Source organism: Bombus vancouverensis, chromosome 5 (genome assembly GCF_051014615.1).
Source record: "Bombus vancouverensis nearcticus chromosome 5, iyBomVanc1_principal, whole genome shotgun sequence".
NCBI lineage: Eukaryota > Metazoa > Arthropoda > Insecta > Hymenoptera > Apidae > Bombus > Bombus vancouverensis.
In genome coordinates, this window is record NC_134915.1 from 184462 (window position 1) to 199675 (window position 15214).

General features: G+C 33.2%; 1 protein-coding gene across 5 annotated transcripts in view; it reads left to right on the top strand.

Moving 5' to 3' along the window:
• LOC117156388 (tetratricopeptide repeat protein 37) overlaps positions 1-15214 on the top strand; it is a 28179-nt gene that overhangs the window by 4536 nt on the left and 8429 nt on the right. For 2 of the 5 annotated variants that reach the window (XR_013058492.1, XM_076618820.1), the window contains exons 3-12: positions 4883-5298; positions 6319-6795; positions 6939-7093; positions 8651-8786; positions 8914-9281; positions 9717-10040; positions 10151-10443; positions 10725-10982; positions 11902-12285; positions 13220-13481. Coding sequence is in view for 4 of the 5 variants with exons in the window: in XM_076618820.1 (XP_076474935.1) it covers positions 4883-5298; positions 6319-6795; positions 6939-7093; positions 8651-8786; positions 8914-9281; positions 9717-10040; positions 10151-10443; positions 10725-10982; positions 11902-12285; positions 13220-13481 (3073 nt within the window). In the remaining variant the exon portion in view is untranslated. Of the gene's footprint in view, positions 1-2622; positions 2691-4882; positions 5299-6318; positions 6796-6938; positions 7094-8650; positions 8787-8913; positions 9282-9716; positions 10041-10150; positions 10444-10724; positions 10983-11901; positions 12286-13219; positions 13482-14072; positions 14528-15214 lie in introns of those variants that run through there. The other 3 variants (XM_076618822.1, XM_076618823.1, XM_076618821.1) reach the window with 3 other exon arrangements.

A 15214-nucleotide genomic window follows, 5' to 3' on the forward strand; every position in this document is an offset into this window, starting at 1 on the left:
ACAAAGTACCCGGGAACTTATCCCGACGGTCCCATCCTTGGCATCAGGATCGTGGGTGTGCTAGGCCACGTAGAGAGAGTGTAACCGTACTTAAACGCTTTACACTGCCGGCGACGTTCCCTGCGGTGTACATAGAGGACTCACGTAAGCGAGACGCTTGTCCCGACGGTCCTCCCTGGCTGCGGGAACGTGGGTTTGCCAGCTCCCATAAACTTACATAAGCAAGTCCTCCCTGCGGGACTATACGATACCTAACACCAGTAAAAGAAGTTCTTATCAACATATGTCCTGTTTGACTTTCTTCAGGAGGTACAGCGTCTTGTGTTTTGCGATTTCATATTTCATAGAATATACTTAAAATGACTTGCATTTGAATGCATGCACGAAGATCTTTTGTTATCGATCTAATGACTCTGTCAATACTGTCTGATGTTCCTTGAATTTATCGAAATCCCTCTTCAATTGTACGACGAAATATCACAACATTTTCGGTATGAAATGAGTATACATGTAATGAATTTCAAGTATGTTCGCAAATAAAAATCCAATGAATTTAAATCGGGTGAGCTTGCAACTAGGATGCCCATATCCAATCCAATCATTTGGAAAATTATCATTTAAAAATTATCTTGCCGTTTGGCTAAAATGCGGTACCACTAATCATAGCAAACAATTGTATGAATACAGAGAATGTTAATGCAAACACGAATGGGATAGCATCAGGAGAAGTGATACATGTAACCGATTTACAACAACAGCAGCATATTCAACCAAACCAAAATATAACTGATATATTCTTCGAATCAGATATTACTAAAAACAAATCAAAACCTATCAATCGAACACGATCTCAAAGGACTAAGGACTCTAACAATTACTCTGATAGCGATGACAGTTCGAAATGACCAATTCAACAACTTAAACAGAGATTGGTGAAGAGAAATTCCCACAGGAATATCAAAGGCATGCTCAAGCAATAAAAGGTATTACAGAGGAAACTAACTCGCTTTTAAACTTTAAAACATTCGAAATGAACATTGATATGCCACTAAATTTCTCGTATTATTCGACATCTAATAATTGTTAACCGCTTAATAATTACGTTATAGACAAGTATTTATAATATAAACAAATAAATATTCCTCAATGGCTTTTAAATACGTACCAATTACATATTCTCTATCTCCAAAACACCAACTTTAGAAGAATTCAATATATCAGAACTAAGGAATTTGATGTCATTCGCAAAAATTGGGCAAATACTACAATAGCAAAGTAGGAATGTAACAATTTATATCAACAGTAATTTAGACTTCAGGAAATTGCAAATACACACTAATCTCGGAGCTGTTGCTATAATATTTTTGCTGCCTCCGAGAGAGATTAGCATCTGCAACATATCTATTCCAAATAACCATAATCTCGGTCCATAATCTTAATCGACCTAGTGATTGTGTTATTTAGTACTTAAGTTTTATTTATTTCATACTTTTATGTATATATATATATATATATATATATATATATATGCTTACAGTAGATAGATTATTTAGTAGATAATTGAAGTTAATATTTACATTTCTATGTAAACGGGCCGTATTTAACGAAACTGTAATGATTTTTCCATTACCTATCTACTTATTTCGTCCCCGACTGTATATCTTCTAGAGTATCGGTTATTCATTCAACGGTATAGCTAGCAAAGCGATTGAATTATGCAACTAAGGAAGTTACGACGAGAGCGTTGTGCTGCGTGCACGTTAAAGACCAGCGAAGAAATACCGAAGCATAGCTCCTGACAAAATAAGTGTCCCAGGGCAACAAGCTCGTGTTGTATGGTGATTATTAGCGAGTTTGACAAAAAAAAGTACTGCGAGATTAGCAGACAACATGCGTCCGATAATTTGAGCAGTGTGTGCGGGTGCCTGTTATCTGCAAATAGCGCGCCTCTACATCAGATTCAACTGGTGAGAGAGGGAGAGAGAGAGAGAGAGGAACTTGGAGCGATGATACAAGTCAATTTCATAACACTACAACGCTACAATTCAGGCCTATCATTGCATTGGGGGTTAGGTTGGGGTTAGGTTTGGTTGGGGTTAGGTTACATAACATACACAGGCCATACACAAATACATATATCCTTCTTGCGTCAGTGGGGAAACACGCAATTGCAACTTCCCAACTTTTTAATTTACAGAAGGTTAACGCAACACACACCTATAATAACCAATATAACTGGCTCTCAGAAACCGATAATGTAGACAAGACGTCAGAATCTGACATGTTGTTCATCTGACATGAAGTTCATTGAAGGGCAGAAGCCAACAGAAATAAAAGCGTAACCAACGCAGCAGAAAGAAGATCACCCATCAATGCGATGAATATTTATCGACGATAGTATCATTTTCTCAATCAACTCACCTCAACAGTTGTTTGTCATAAATACCTGTTGGACCAACGTATCATGTAGAACAACCTAAGGAAATTTTTCATTGTAAAAAGTGTCAGAGGATTGGCCATGTCTGTAGTAGTTGTACACTCGAATACAGATGCGATGTGTGCTAATAATCATAATCATTCAGGAAATTGCACAATCAAACATAAAATGTGATAAAACCAATGTCGAGTGCAGTCGGCACTAACTGCGGACAAACAAGGCATCCAGCATTGTTCAAGAAGTGCTCGACGAGGTAGCCCTTATTTTTTGACCTCCGATTTGGTTTCGATCTTACCGTTCCAAACTGCGATACTTGAGGACAAAACAATAAAATTTATTCCGCGAAATTCCAGATTGATTGGACACCTGGAATCCGTGCCACATTTAAGTTATTATGATTCCTGCAGTTACATACAGTGGTTTAAAGTCTTAAACGTTGCTTCATATACTAATTTCAGAAACTCAAGTATTTTATATATATTTGTAGTTGCAACATATAAATATTATTATTACACGTCTAAGACATTGTATTTTTATGTAAAAATATTCACTAATATTTTTCAAATAGCGGATTATGCTCGAAATTGACGCGAAATCATTAAAATTTGAAAACTAACTTAAACACGGCACAGGTTCTAGTTGAGGAATCACTTTGAAATTTTGCGCATTTTCTCCCCAAATGCTAGAATTTCGGACGGTGAGATAATGGTAATAGATTTTCTCCAAGAAATTACAAATAATTCAAATAATTGCAATAAAAGTTACAAAATTGTTTTTGTGGATGAATTTGAAAATTGGTTTATGGGATCCTTAGAATGACTTTATGGAAGTTGAGATAGGAAGCTGCCTATGACGAATGTAATCTTTTTACCACCTAGATTGAGTTTCATCTCACTGTGCGTTCGAATGCCACGTACGTGATGTTGATGTCATCAAGTCACATGTAACACATGTAAATCCTCAGGTGGTAGGCTCACGTTCTCCACTTTGGCATAGGATCTCCAATAACCATAGTACTGACATGCGCCACTGACGGCAATAATAACACCTTAATCTCATATAATATTAAATTCCTGATCACTTTTTATTCAGAATTGTTACTAGTCGCTTGCTTATACTGCCTACTCGATATCAAGGTTGGACGCACACAAGGTTGGAACATGGGCTGCTTCGCTCTACTTGCTCATCGCTTGTCTCTCTACACATGAGCGTTACTACGCTTGCTGTATGCATGTAGATATGTATTATTATTAGTTATATAGCTTATGCATTATTATTAAGTATTGTATTTATTTGTGTATTGTCGTATGTTATTTTGTATACATATTATTATATGTATTATGTAGCAAACGTTTTTATCATATATCTTTAAAACGAAGCTTACAAACTATTTGAATATTATTCATTACGTCTAATGATACTGCTTCCAAAATATGTAATACAAGAATTTGCTCCGTTTAGTTCATTTTAATTCATTATATTACATACACACACATACATATATGTATCTTAATGTATTTATCAATTATTTCTCTGAAATAATCGGTCTTCTCCAATTTATGTTTCTATCCATAATCGCAGATACTGAAAAAACTTGGCTGGAAAATTTCCTAATTGATGGTGCGAAAATGTTGACATTCACCTTAGAACGAACGCATCTCATTAATTGGATAAACATTATACTTACCAGTTCCCAAATAAAAGTGTATATCGTAGCGAACGTAGCAACGACGTGTTACGCACTCAAAAATAACAACTGCTGCATAATTTTACCGTTCTTCTGTATGTTCATATCCCACGGCGCTCAATGTTGGCATCCCAAATATCGATGTTCTGGCCTACCGCTCTCTGTATGATCAGGCCCGCTGCAGACGAACTTTTATCATTGCGATGATATGTCTATCTTCGTTGTTTTTAATTAAGAAAACAAAGGAAGACACGAGATCGCAACGATGAAAGTCGCTCGTCTGCACCGGTCGTTAGTTAGGTCGTAAACATATGGCGTAGTAAGCGATAGGTGGCAAGTGGCAAAACAAGTGATTTCACAGACAATGCCAAATGTCAATGTCCTAAATATCAATTTTGTCGCTTACTACTTGCCACTTCTCTGTACGTACACGGCCTTAGGATTACAAATGGAGAAGCGTCCGGAGAAATGTGAGCGCAAGTTTGGAGAATAGTTCAGCAAGAAGTTTAGAAAATAGAGTGGCGAGGGGAAAGGGCGCGACAGTTCAAACAACCCCAACAGATATCTAATCTGTTCGTTTTCAACCAGCAAATATTCTTTCACACAAAACCAGATTAATAGCAACTATAGTAGCTATTTCATAAACAAACACTGAAGTTTCAGATCTTATGGATATCTTCTAATCTTTCCTTAGAATACTTAACATTCTTTCTAATAATATGGTTTTGATGCTCTAATTATTTCTATTTTATTTACAGAATATATATGTCTTGCTTACTCGGAACGAAATATCTTGGATGAAAATTTTACTGACCTCGATATAACACAATTTTATGAAGGTAGCTTAAAATTGAACAAAGAGTGTGAAGCAGCTAAAATTGCTAAAGCACTTGATTTGGCAAAATCGGGCAATTTGATTATAGCGCGAGATATATTGAAAGATATACTTGTATCGACGCCGCGCTCAGTATATGGTTGGATGGCATTGAGTCAAATAAGTATGAAGCTTTACTGTTGGGAAGATGCAGAAGTTGCTGCCAAGCGAGTATTAGATATGAAGAAATCTAAAATAAAAAATAAATTATTATATAAAATGAAAGAGACATTAGTTGAATCAACGAGTTTAACTAATGACAAATCTAAATGGGAAACAGCATTACGAATGTGTGAACAAGTAAAAATTCTCTTTATTTACACATGTAACTTTTTTAGTTTGAAACGACAACAACAAAATTCTTGCTTAGAATTATCTAAATCTCTTTCCAAATCTTAAAGCATTTTTTCCAATCTTTTCAAAGTTTTAAAGATCATGTTCTTTTTCTTCTCCTATGAAAAAGTATGTTTGACATTTCTCAAGATAAGTTTACTCATTCAAGGTTCTGGTGTAAGTGCTGTGCGATCCCTCGTAGTCCGCTTACCAAAAAATATTACACGTTTGTCTATTTCGTAGCCAGATTCTCTAAACAAAATATCTGAAATAAAATCTATGCTTCAATTTACTCATCGCAGAAGATCATGTTGTAAATCCTTTCTAAAAAGGTTGAATAAGCTTACAAAAATTGTAAGATTTATTTTTCTTTAAACACTAGTTTAAGTAAGTTTATTTAAGTTAAGAAAGAGAACAGAATAGTTGTTCACACAACTTTAAGCCATTTATCAGGCAGGTGATGAATTCTATCACGGAAAAATATGGTGTCTTTAGATAAAATTTTATAGCCAAGTCATCTTCTTGTATCTTATCTACTAATCGTAGTTGGGATAAGGCGTGTTTCATCGACCGGAATAGGTGGTAATCGGAGGGAGTAATGCCTAGCGAGTAAGCTGGCTGTTATATCCTAAACAAAACTCATTATGATGACTTTTGTCATAGAAACAGCGTGTAACCTAACGTTGTCATTCAGCTATTTCACAGAATGTTTCCTTTTGTCAGTCTCTGACTAGTTAGATCTTCCCTGAAAACACTACATTTTCCCGTGATGGAATTCATCATTCGCCTAATAGATGGCTTAAAGTTATGAAAAGCAGCAAGAAATACTTTGATTGAATAACTTGCAGAATTTTTTTTTTAAATAGACTTTAAGTTTTGGTAAAGAGTGAAACTATATTCGATTTTTGAAACTTTTATTTGTTGCTTATTCTGCCTATGTGTTCATTTATTTGATCCAATTAAAGATACATTGATTTCCAATTAAAGATACATCCTTCAGCGCGTTTGGATTTGATTCGTGCACGTCTTAGCATATTGTTACATCAGCCAGATGTAGAGATTCTGCTGAACAATTTGGAATCAAAAGATGAAACCAGAACACATACCAATATTCTTCGAGCGTTATATTTAAAACAAAATAAACAATACGACGAAGCTGTGAATATACTTGATTCAGCCGTCCGAAAGCCAGGCTTGGCTCAAACTTCCCAAGCGTGGTTACTTCTTGGTACAATCTATTGGGAAATGGCAGAGTATAATTACAGTTTGATGGCTTTTTTGAATGGAATAAAAGCCGATCGTTTTAATTGGAAATGTCTAGTTTACTTGGGACAGTACTATCGTGACTATGGTAATGACATGGAACGTTCTAGGAGGTGTTACCAAACCGCGTTACAAATTAATCCAAATTCTGAAGAAGCTGGTATTGGGTTAAGTACGGCGTATAGACTTCTTAAAAATCAAGTAAGATGAATTCTATTTTTTTATGAAGTGCATATCCGTTTCTGTATGCATCCGAAATTTATTATTCGTTAATATTTTAATGAATAAAATATCGATGTTCCGTTTTTTGTGACTTAATTACGTTAATAAGATATTATTTGTAGGATGCAAATATAAAATTGTTACAAATGTTAACTGCGCAAGATAGCGGTCCTAGATGGGCGTGGTTACAACTCGGTTTGCAATACCTTGATCAAGGAAATGCGGAGCAGGCTATTAAAGCGTTTCAACATGTTATTAGAGCTGACCCCAGTGATAGGTAATGCTACAGATAGTAATTATTTAACGAGAATACAATCGAGTTTACGAAAGTATTGCTTCTAACATTAAACCATCTATCCTGGCGTGACATACTGAGATTGTTGGGTGAGAAATTATTGGTAATATTTCTATCTTTAATGTTTCGGGAAGATTTACCGAAGTTGGAAAAATTAGTAAAAAGACATTTCAACCTTTTTAAATGGACGATGAAAATATTAAAAAGCAAATATATATTAATATATATTGATAGTATTAGACAAATAATATATGGTAATTTAATATATTAATAACCATAAGTAATACTATAGCTAATGTTTGAAGAAATAATAGTGTAATAAAAAACACTCGTTTGGGAAGGTATGTATTTTTTATTATTCGACTGTTTTGTCAATTTTGAAAAGGATATAAAATCGTATTGTTTTATTTTGGATAAATATACTGAATAAAATTCTTTGATGTAAATGCGCACACAGGTGCATTAATTATTAGCTATTTTAAATTAGGCAATAAATAAATATATCATATTACATATATTATAAAAGTATTATGCACATAAAGCCTGACTGGTTTAACCGAGAACAGTCAAATATCTCGAAAATTATGGGAGACGCGGAGAAATGTTTCGAAACTTGTACATTCATTGTGTAATTTTTATGTTCGGCTTCAGCACCCAAGAAATGGACTTAGTTAGACAGAAGTTTAGGCTGCCGAATTCAGGTTTCGCCACACGCATTCATTGTACATGTTCTTCATCCTCTACCCATCCCTATACATATGTACACGGTACGTAGTCCAATCTTAATCTTCCACTAAACTACTTTGGCTTGAAACACACATTTGCACCTCTTCCTCCTTTTTTTATTTCCCCTAACCAGCTAACCATCTAGTTGTTTATCCTACCCTCCACAATCTCTTGTGTCTTCCACCTGGTGGGTTTCCTCCATCAAATTCTCACAGCTTTGCGCTACATCTTTCACCTAATTCATCTCTCGAGAGCATAAACTGCGATTTCTGGCTTTCTCTTCCACTCAATAATTATCTTTCTGCTTAAAACCTTTTCGACTTATATTGCCAGAGTAATGGTAAATATCGTTCAATTAAAGTCAGTTCTGTGATACAACTTTAAACTATGTTCTCAAACAACCTGGTACAATTAGACGTTATTCAAAGTCAATTATGTTATATTTATATTATAAAACTTACGAATATAGAGAATTAGAAAGGAAGATCAGTATAGGAGAGATAGTGAATGAGAAAAGAAAAGATGGGATTGTAGACTGGGTGAGAAAATTGGAAAAGTAGAAAAGGGAAAGAGTGAAGAGAGGGGGAGGAGGGGATCTAGCTAAGAAGGTAAATTAGGCAAGTAGACAAAGACTTATGCAATAGATAATATGTATTATAATAGATAATAGATAACATATATATATAAAATAAGATCGTGCGTGTAAATGGGAGAATGGACGTGTGGGAGATTACGGGAGAGTGCAAGGCAACAGGGAGAATAATCGTAAACCGAATTTCTTTACATTCTTGTAAAGTTTAACATTCTTTACAGCCACTGTTGGGAATCGCTAGCGGATGCGTATTTTATAAGAGGTGCCCACACATCAGCATTAAAATCTTATCAGCGAGTATTAGAGTTATGCCCAAAATTATTATATCCAATGATACAATTAGCATATATAAAATTGGTTAGTATTATTTTTCTGGACTGTTTCGTGACATGACTAGTGATATATTTGTTTAAATATTACGATACTTCTAACAGCCGTTTTAAAGACTTGTACAAATATCGTTTGCTATTTCGTTATTTCATAGATTATTGGACAATATAACGAAGCAAAGAAAGACTTTGAACAAATATTGATAAATAAATCATGTTATATACCTGCTTTAAAAGGATTGGCTGAAACCTGTTTGGCTTTAGCAAAAGACTATACTGCTAAACAACTTTTGGGTCGTGTGAATGACTATTTGCAACAAGCAATGGATAGTTTAACTGTAGCTATTAAAGAGCGTAAGGATATATCTTGTCTCTGGAAGTTACTTGGCGATGTGTGTTACAGAGTTGCAATGTTACCAGACAAATACAGTCATTTAAAAGCATCATCTATTCTAATAAAATATGAGAATGACGAACATATTGTATTGCTTAAACGAATAGATATGTTCTCATTATCTGCAAGGTAAATATATTAGATTAATATTATATTATAATCTACACTAATCTTACATTATATTATAATAAATTCTATGTTATTATCATTATTATTATACGTTATATTGTTATATACGTTATATGTATGTAAATGCTAGTGTGTGCTTAACTGCGGCAATTCTTGCCTAATTAGGTGCCGCTATGAGGAATAGGATACTTACATATTTTTGCTGTATCGAAAAGTACGGATATCTTTGATACTTTTCTAAAAGGAAATTTGAGAGACATTTTTTCCTACTATAATATTCTTCAAATAGGTTTTTAATACGATACGACGAATAACTGCAAAATTAAGCGTTTCTAAGCGTTTTTAAGAAATATTTTCGGTTTATAAATGATGAAATTATAAATATATCAATTTTGTTATAGTATGCAAGAAACTGAGTGAATATTTTAATTACAGATGTTATTGTTGTGCATTATCTCTTTCTCCGGAATCAGTTTTTCTGTGGTATGATTTAGCTTTATGCTATTTAATGCAATTACAGCATGATCCATCAATCAATCATAAAAATCATGCTAGTAAGTGCCTAGCTGCTGCAAAACATGCTGTTAAACTATGTCCTTCAACATGGAAACATTGGAATCTTCTGGGTATTATTTGTATGTCACCGTACGTAAGGAACTATGCATTGGCACAGCATGCTTTTGTAATGGCGATTGATAAGGAATTAAATAATGCTATAGTATGGTCTAATTTGGGAACTTTATATCTATATATAGGCAAGTAAAAATGATGAAATACGCAATAATAAAGAGCATATTATACTTTTGTTCGAGCGTCGTCGCGATTCACTGTATATTAAATTATCGTCGTGTAATTAAATTCACAGGAAGTTTGTATAAAGCAAACGAGGCTTATTCTCGAGCTCAGCGTGCAGATCCGTCATATATAAATAGTTGGATAGGGCAAGCTTTAATTGCAGAAATAATGGATCGAAAAGAAACAGTAGATCTATTTAGACATGCAAGACAATTAGGATATCATAGTCAAGCTGCCATAGGATACACTCATTGGGTACTTGTTATGATTTTAAATCCTACTACCAAACATGACATTTTATATATGGATACAACACAAAGTATGCATGCAATATCTTCTGCTGCTGATGTTATGACGTGGTATGTAGGTAAGTTTTTATCACTTTTCATACAATACATATTATAAAATGTCGATATAAAACTATGCACAGGAAAAGCTACAGTTAGTTATGAAAGTCTTTATACATACTATAAATTTCAATTATTTTTTTATATATCGTTTATATTTGTGAAATGAATACCTATAATTTTAATAATGCATTAAGTTATATTAATCATAATTTTATTGTATTTTATTGTAACTGATTAATGTTATTTTAAATGTTGTATATTGTACTATACGTATCGTAATATTTATCATCCGTTACAGAGAATCATCCAAATGATTGTCACGCTCGAAATGCATATGGATTATTATTAGAGAGACAGAGACTTTATAAGTCAGCTGCAGAACAATTTGCCGTAGCTGTATGTAATAGTACCAAAAACGAAAAAGACCTTGTTTCTATAAATTTAGCACGTGTACTAATACGACTGAAAAGATATAACGAAGCAATAAAATTATGTCAAGGAGTTGAAAATATCAACTATAATTCTCAATGCAATCTCGCGTTAGCGTTATTCAAAGGTAATCACATTTTTACATCAATATTAATATATAATATATATTATATATTATATATATAGGATTTATTTATTCAGAAATATTAGAAATTAGGGTTTCCAATGGTTTCTATCCTATATGATAAGTTTATTGATAGATGGATCTATTTACAGTGGATTAAACAGGAAACGATGGTTACTTAACGTGAACTAAATACAGTAATGCGCTATGACTAAGACAACTAAATGGATAATTCACAACTCACAACTCAATTCTCGGCTCCTCACAACTCGACTCCTTACAACTCGACTCTTAGTTCTTTCTCTCTCAAGCATCCCTTTGTCTTTTCTCATGCCCTCACCATGTGTGTTCCGTAATCGTCCGCGATCATGATCACGTACGCCTTCTTCCGCGTAACTATTTGACTGAAGGACCGACGACACATTGATGGGCCGCTTGGTCCATTCAAGTTTCCCGACCCTTTCGGCCTGTCGGCACTTTGGCTTTCTCACAACATTGTTTATAGTTCACCCGATATTTTTTAGGCGATCTGTCCACGATACTACATATATACCTTTTTAAGTACAAAAATTGTAGTATTCTGTTAATGTCGAAACGTTTACGGATGTCATGTAGTGATTAATAAATGCATGGTAAACTTAGGACGTTAAGATTCAGCTAGTGTTTAAAATGGTCACTAAATAGTGATGTTTTTATGATGTTTTTATACCGGATATAAATTTAAGTCCAACGCGTATATGCTGCACCTTAGGCTTTTTTAATCCTTGGTTAACCTGGAACAATAGTAATATTAATCTGTGTTTTTAAGTGATGATTCGAAATTAATTATAGAACTGGATAGTAATGAAATATTTAAACAACTAGAAAATATTTATTCACATTGTTTGAGATATATTATAGTTAAAATTTGTTTCATTTTCAGCTAAGCTATATGAAGAGGCGTATAATACATATGAAAAAACTCTGCAATCTTTCGCGAATACTGAAGCACAGAAATCATTTACATTGTGTGCGATGGCTGCGATAGCATATTCTTTCCACAGAGTAAATGATGCAAAAACTTTACTTTTCCAATGCATACAAATACACCCTCCAGTTATAATAGGTCTTTTAGCGGCCGCATCGTTAGGAATATTACATGGCGATATCAATTTAGTTTCATTGGTACTAAAAGAATTGGAGTTCTCTGTACCTAATCCTGAATATGGTCATCATATTCTAAGCTTATATGCATATTATTATGTGATGGGAAATGATGTTCAACGAGCCATTACTATTCTTTCTAAAGAAATCTTTAGATATCCTGGTAAGTACTATTTTAATATATTTTCTGTTATAAATAATAAAGTATTGTTCAAAGAGGAAATTAGCTAAGAATAAGTAAAGAGTAACCCACTTAAGTCGATGAGAATAGCAACTTTAGATGAGAATAGCAAGCAGCGTAACATGTACTGTGCGTTGCTGGTAAGTTAGCAATCGGAAAAGCACAGGTGCAAGGGAGATTTATGACTGTGTTGAGTTTATCAGGAATAGTCAATCGGTCCCGCTTTCCTTCTGTCTGCCAACTTACTAGCGACGTCTTATACTTATTTTCACTATTACGATCATAAACAACTAAAAGCACACTGTCCGTTACAAGCCGTATGCGAAAATCTAGGTGTTTTATGGTCTTAAATTAACTTAAGGCTTATTATCAGCCTTTCTTCTTAATCTCTTCTTAATGGCGAAATTTCGGGTTGATGTAATACGACTTTTGCCAATCCGACTCGAAGTTAGACCGCCTGTTTATGCTTATACCCGAATCGAGTCACTGGATCCCGAGCAATACGGGTGCATATATCGAGATCCCACCCGATCCCGAAGTTTGGAAATCATAGATGAAAGAGCGAAGCCAAGTAATCGATATGGTGGCAATTTGAGGAAGCGCTTTTTCAACTTGCTGCAAAAGTTAATTTATTTATTGTCCAGGCTTATCTTATATGAACATGCTCGGGGCGCCACTTGAATCCCTAGTTTAATTCGTTAAAATCAATCTAAGGCAATCGGGCTAAAGTTGTTGGGATCAGCCATGCAATGAATCAAATACAAAATTTTGCTATATATCAGAATTGATATGGCCTGACAAATATTTTCTAGTCTCTTATTCAGAGTTTAAAATATATTTAAAACACTCTTATTATGTATTTCATACATATTATTTTATATAAATGTATGGTATATTATTTTCCTTTTCCCTGCAGGTAATGTAAAATATTGGACTATATTACTCAGGATATTATTAGATACTGACTTACAACTGTTTAGTAGATGCGCACAAAAAGTATTGTTTCTTAATAGAAATATTATTACTGAAAACCATGCACATGTTGCATGTGCTTTATCCTATAGCTGTTTCATGCTAAATATGGGACCAGCAAGTATTAGATCTATGCAAAAGCTTCTATTTACTTATCCTGCTAGCATTGAAAGTTGGGCAATGTTCATTACAGGATTTTTATCAAGGTTTGTAAAAGTAAATTTCTTTTTATTTAACTTTTAGTTGATATTTTATTATGAAATATCTTGATACAATATAACTTAATATTAAAGTTTCCTATAACTTGCATACTATATTTGCTTTATTTCTATATTGTTTATATATTATTGTTCTTACATGTTAAATTAACATGAACACGGAGAACGTCAAAAACAGAGCTATCATTAAAGATTATAAAGAGTTAAAAATTCTACCATAAATCTTCGAAAAAATAAATGGCACTCCGTCGTCGGTTTTCAATTCTAAACTTAAAACATGTTATCACTAACATGCAGAAGCTACCGACTTTTAGGTGAATCACATACTACCTGATAAAAGATAAATTCTTGCTGCATATCGCGTCATAACTAAAAGACTAAACTAAACATAACTAAAAAAATAATGTAACGTTATGCATTTAAGTCAGATACGCTAGATATGTATAGAAAATAACAATACCATTTTTTTAATTGGTATGTTTCTTTATGAAAAAAAAAAAAAAAAAAGAAATGAATTGAATCGAACGAATCGAAAAATGAATGAAAAAGGTTTAATCTGCAAATTAAAATTGTTCACAGGCGTACACTGAAAAAATGTAAAATGAACGCCGAGTGGTTCGTAACATTTATAAATAACATACAACAGTCATATCAGCCCACATATTTCATGGCAAAATGGTTAAATGACACTAAAACAAAATTGAAACAGCTCAATTAAGTGGGAAGATCTATTTTGTTTGCAGATTGTAAAATGTATTTTGTAATGTATGTACAAATTAATTTATACAGTGTTTTATTGTACTGCGTGTTTAAGAAGTGTTTGATTGGAATTTAGAATTGTTACATTTTTAATCATGGATTATTAAAATATGATAGTGAGGGCTCGGTGTACTAGAACTAATACGTAAGGACTTTTACTTTTAACTCCAGCGATTTTTGCTTAATCAGTTGTGGCTCCGTATTTTCAACAGTCATTTGTTATAAAATTTTTCAATGGAAAGTATACTAAATAAACTTCATTTGTTTGTCATTCATATTCAATATTTCTGTGTTAAGTTCGCACATTATTCATAAGCGAGGAAGAAAACAAAATTCGGTAATTTTTGGTAATTCCCCGGATAACTGCAATAACAAGTTTTCAGATATGCCGCGACTGAATAACCGCTATTGCACATAGTTTGATAAAATAATAAGTCAATTAAATAGTATCAAAATCACCAATTCAAAATTTTTCATAGAAATTTTGTAGATTTAAAACTGTGGATTTTTAGAAAGATTTTTTCTATAAAAATATGAATAAAAAAGCTAATATTCCTTAGTTTTTTCTATTGCATGCTCTTAAATTTCTTTAATACAAGTCTTATATATTAGTTGTCGATAGTCGTAGTGTTAAAATGTTAGAAATTCTAGGAAGTAAAATAATAGAGAGTCGTTAAGGAGAAGATTGTAACTTGTTTTTGTATTTTCAACTTTTTTGTAAAACATAAAGATTATATTGCGTCCCTATCCATTCTTGTGTCCTACTGATAGAATATGTCGTTTTATTTAAAGTATTTTGTAGATATAAACAAACATTGCTCAGGTGTTGATAATTGTGCATCGAATAAAGAATACTAAGTAAACGTTAACTTTATGATATTGTTATTTGGTGCAAGATTTCGTCTATTTAGTCTTATTTATACCACAAGAGCTGTAATTTTACCACGTATAGTATTACAAAA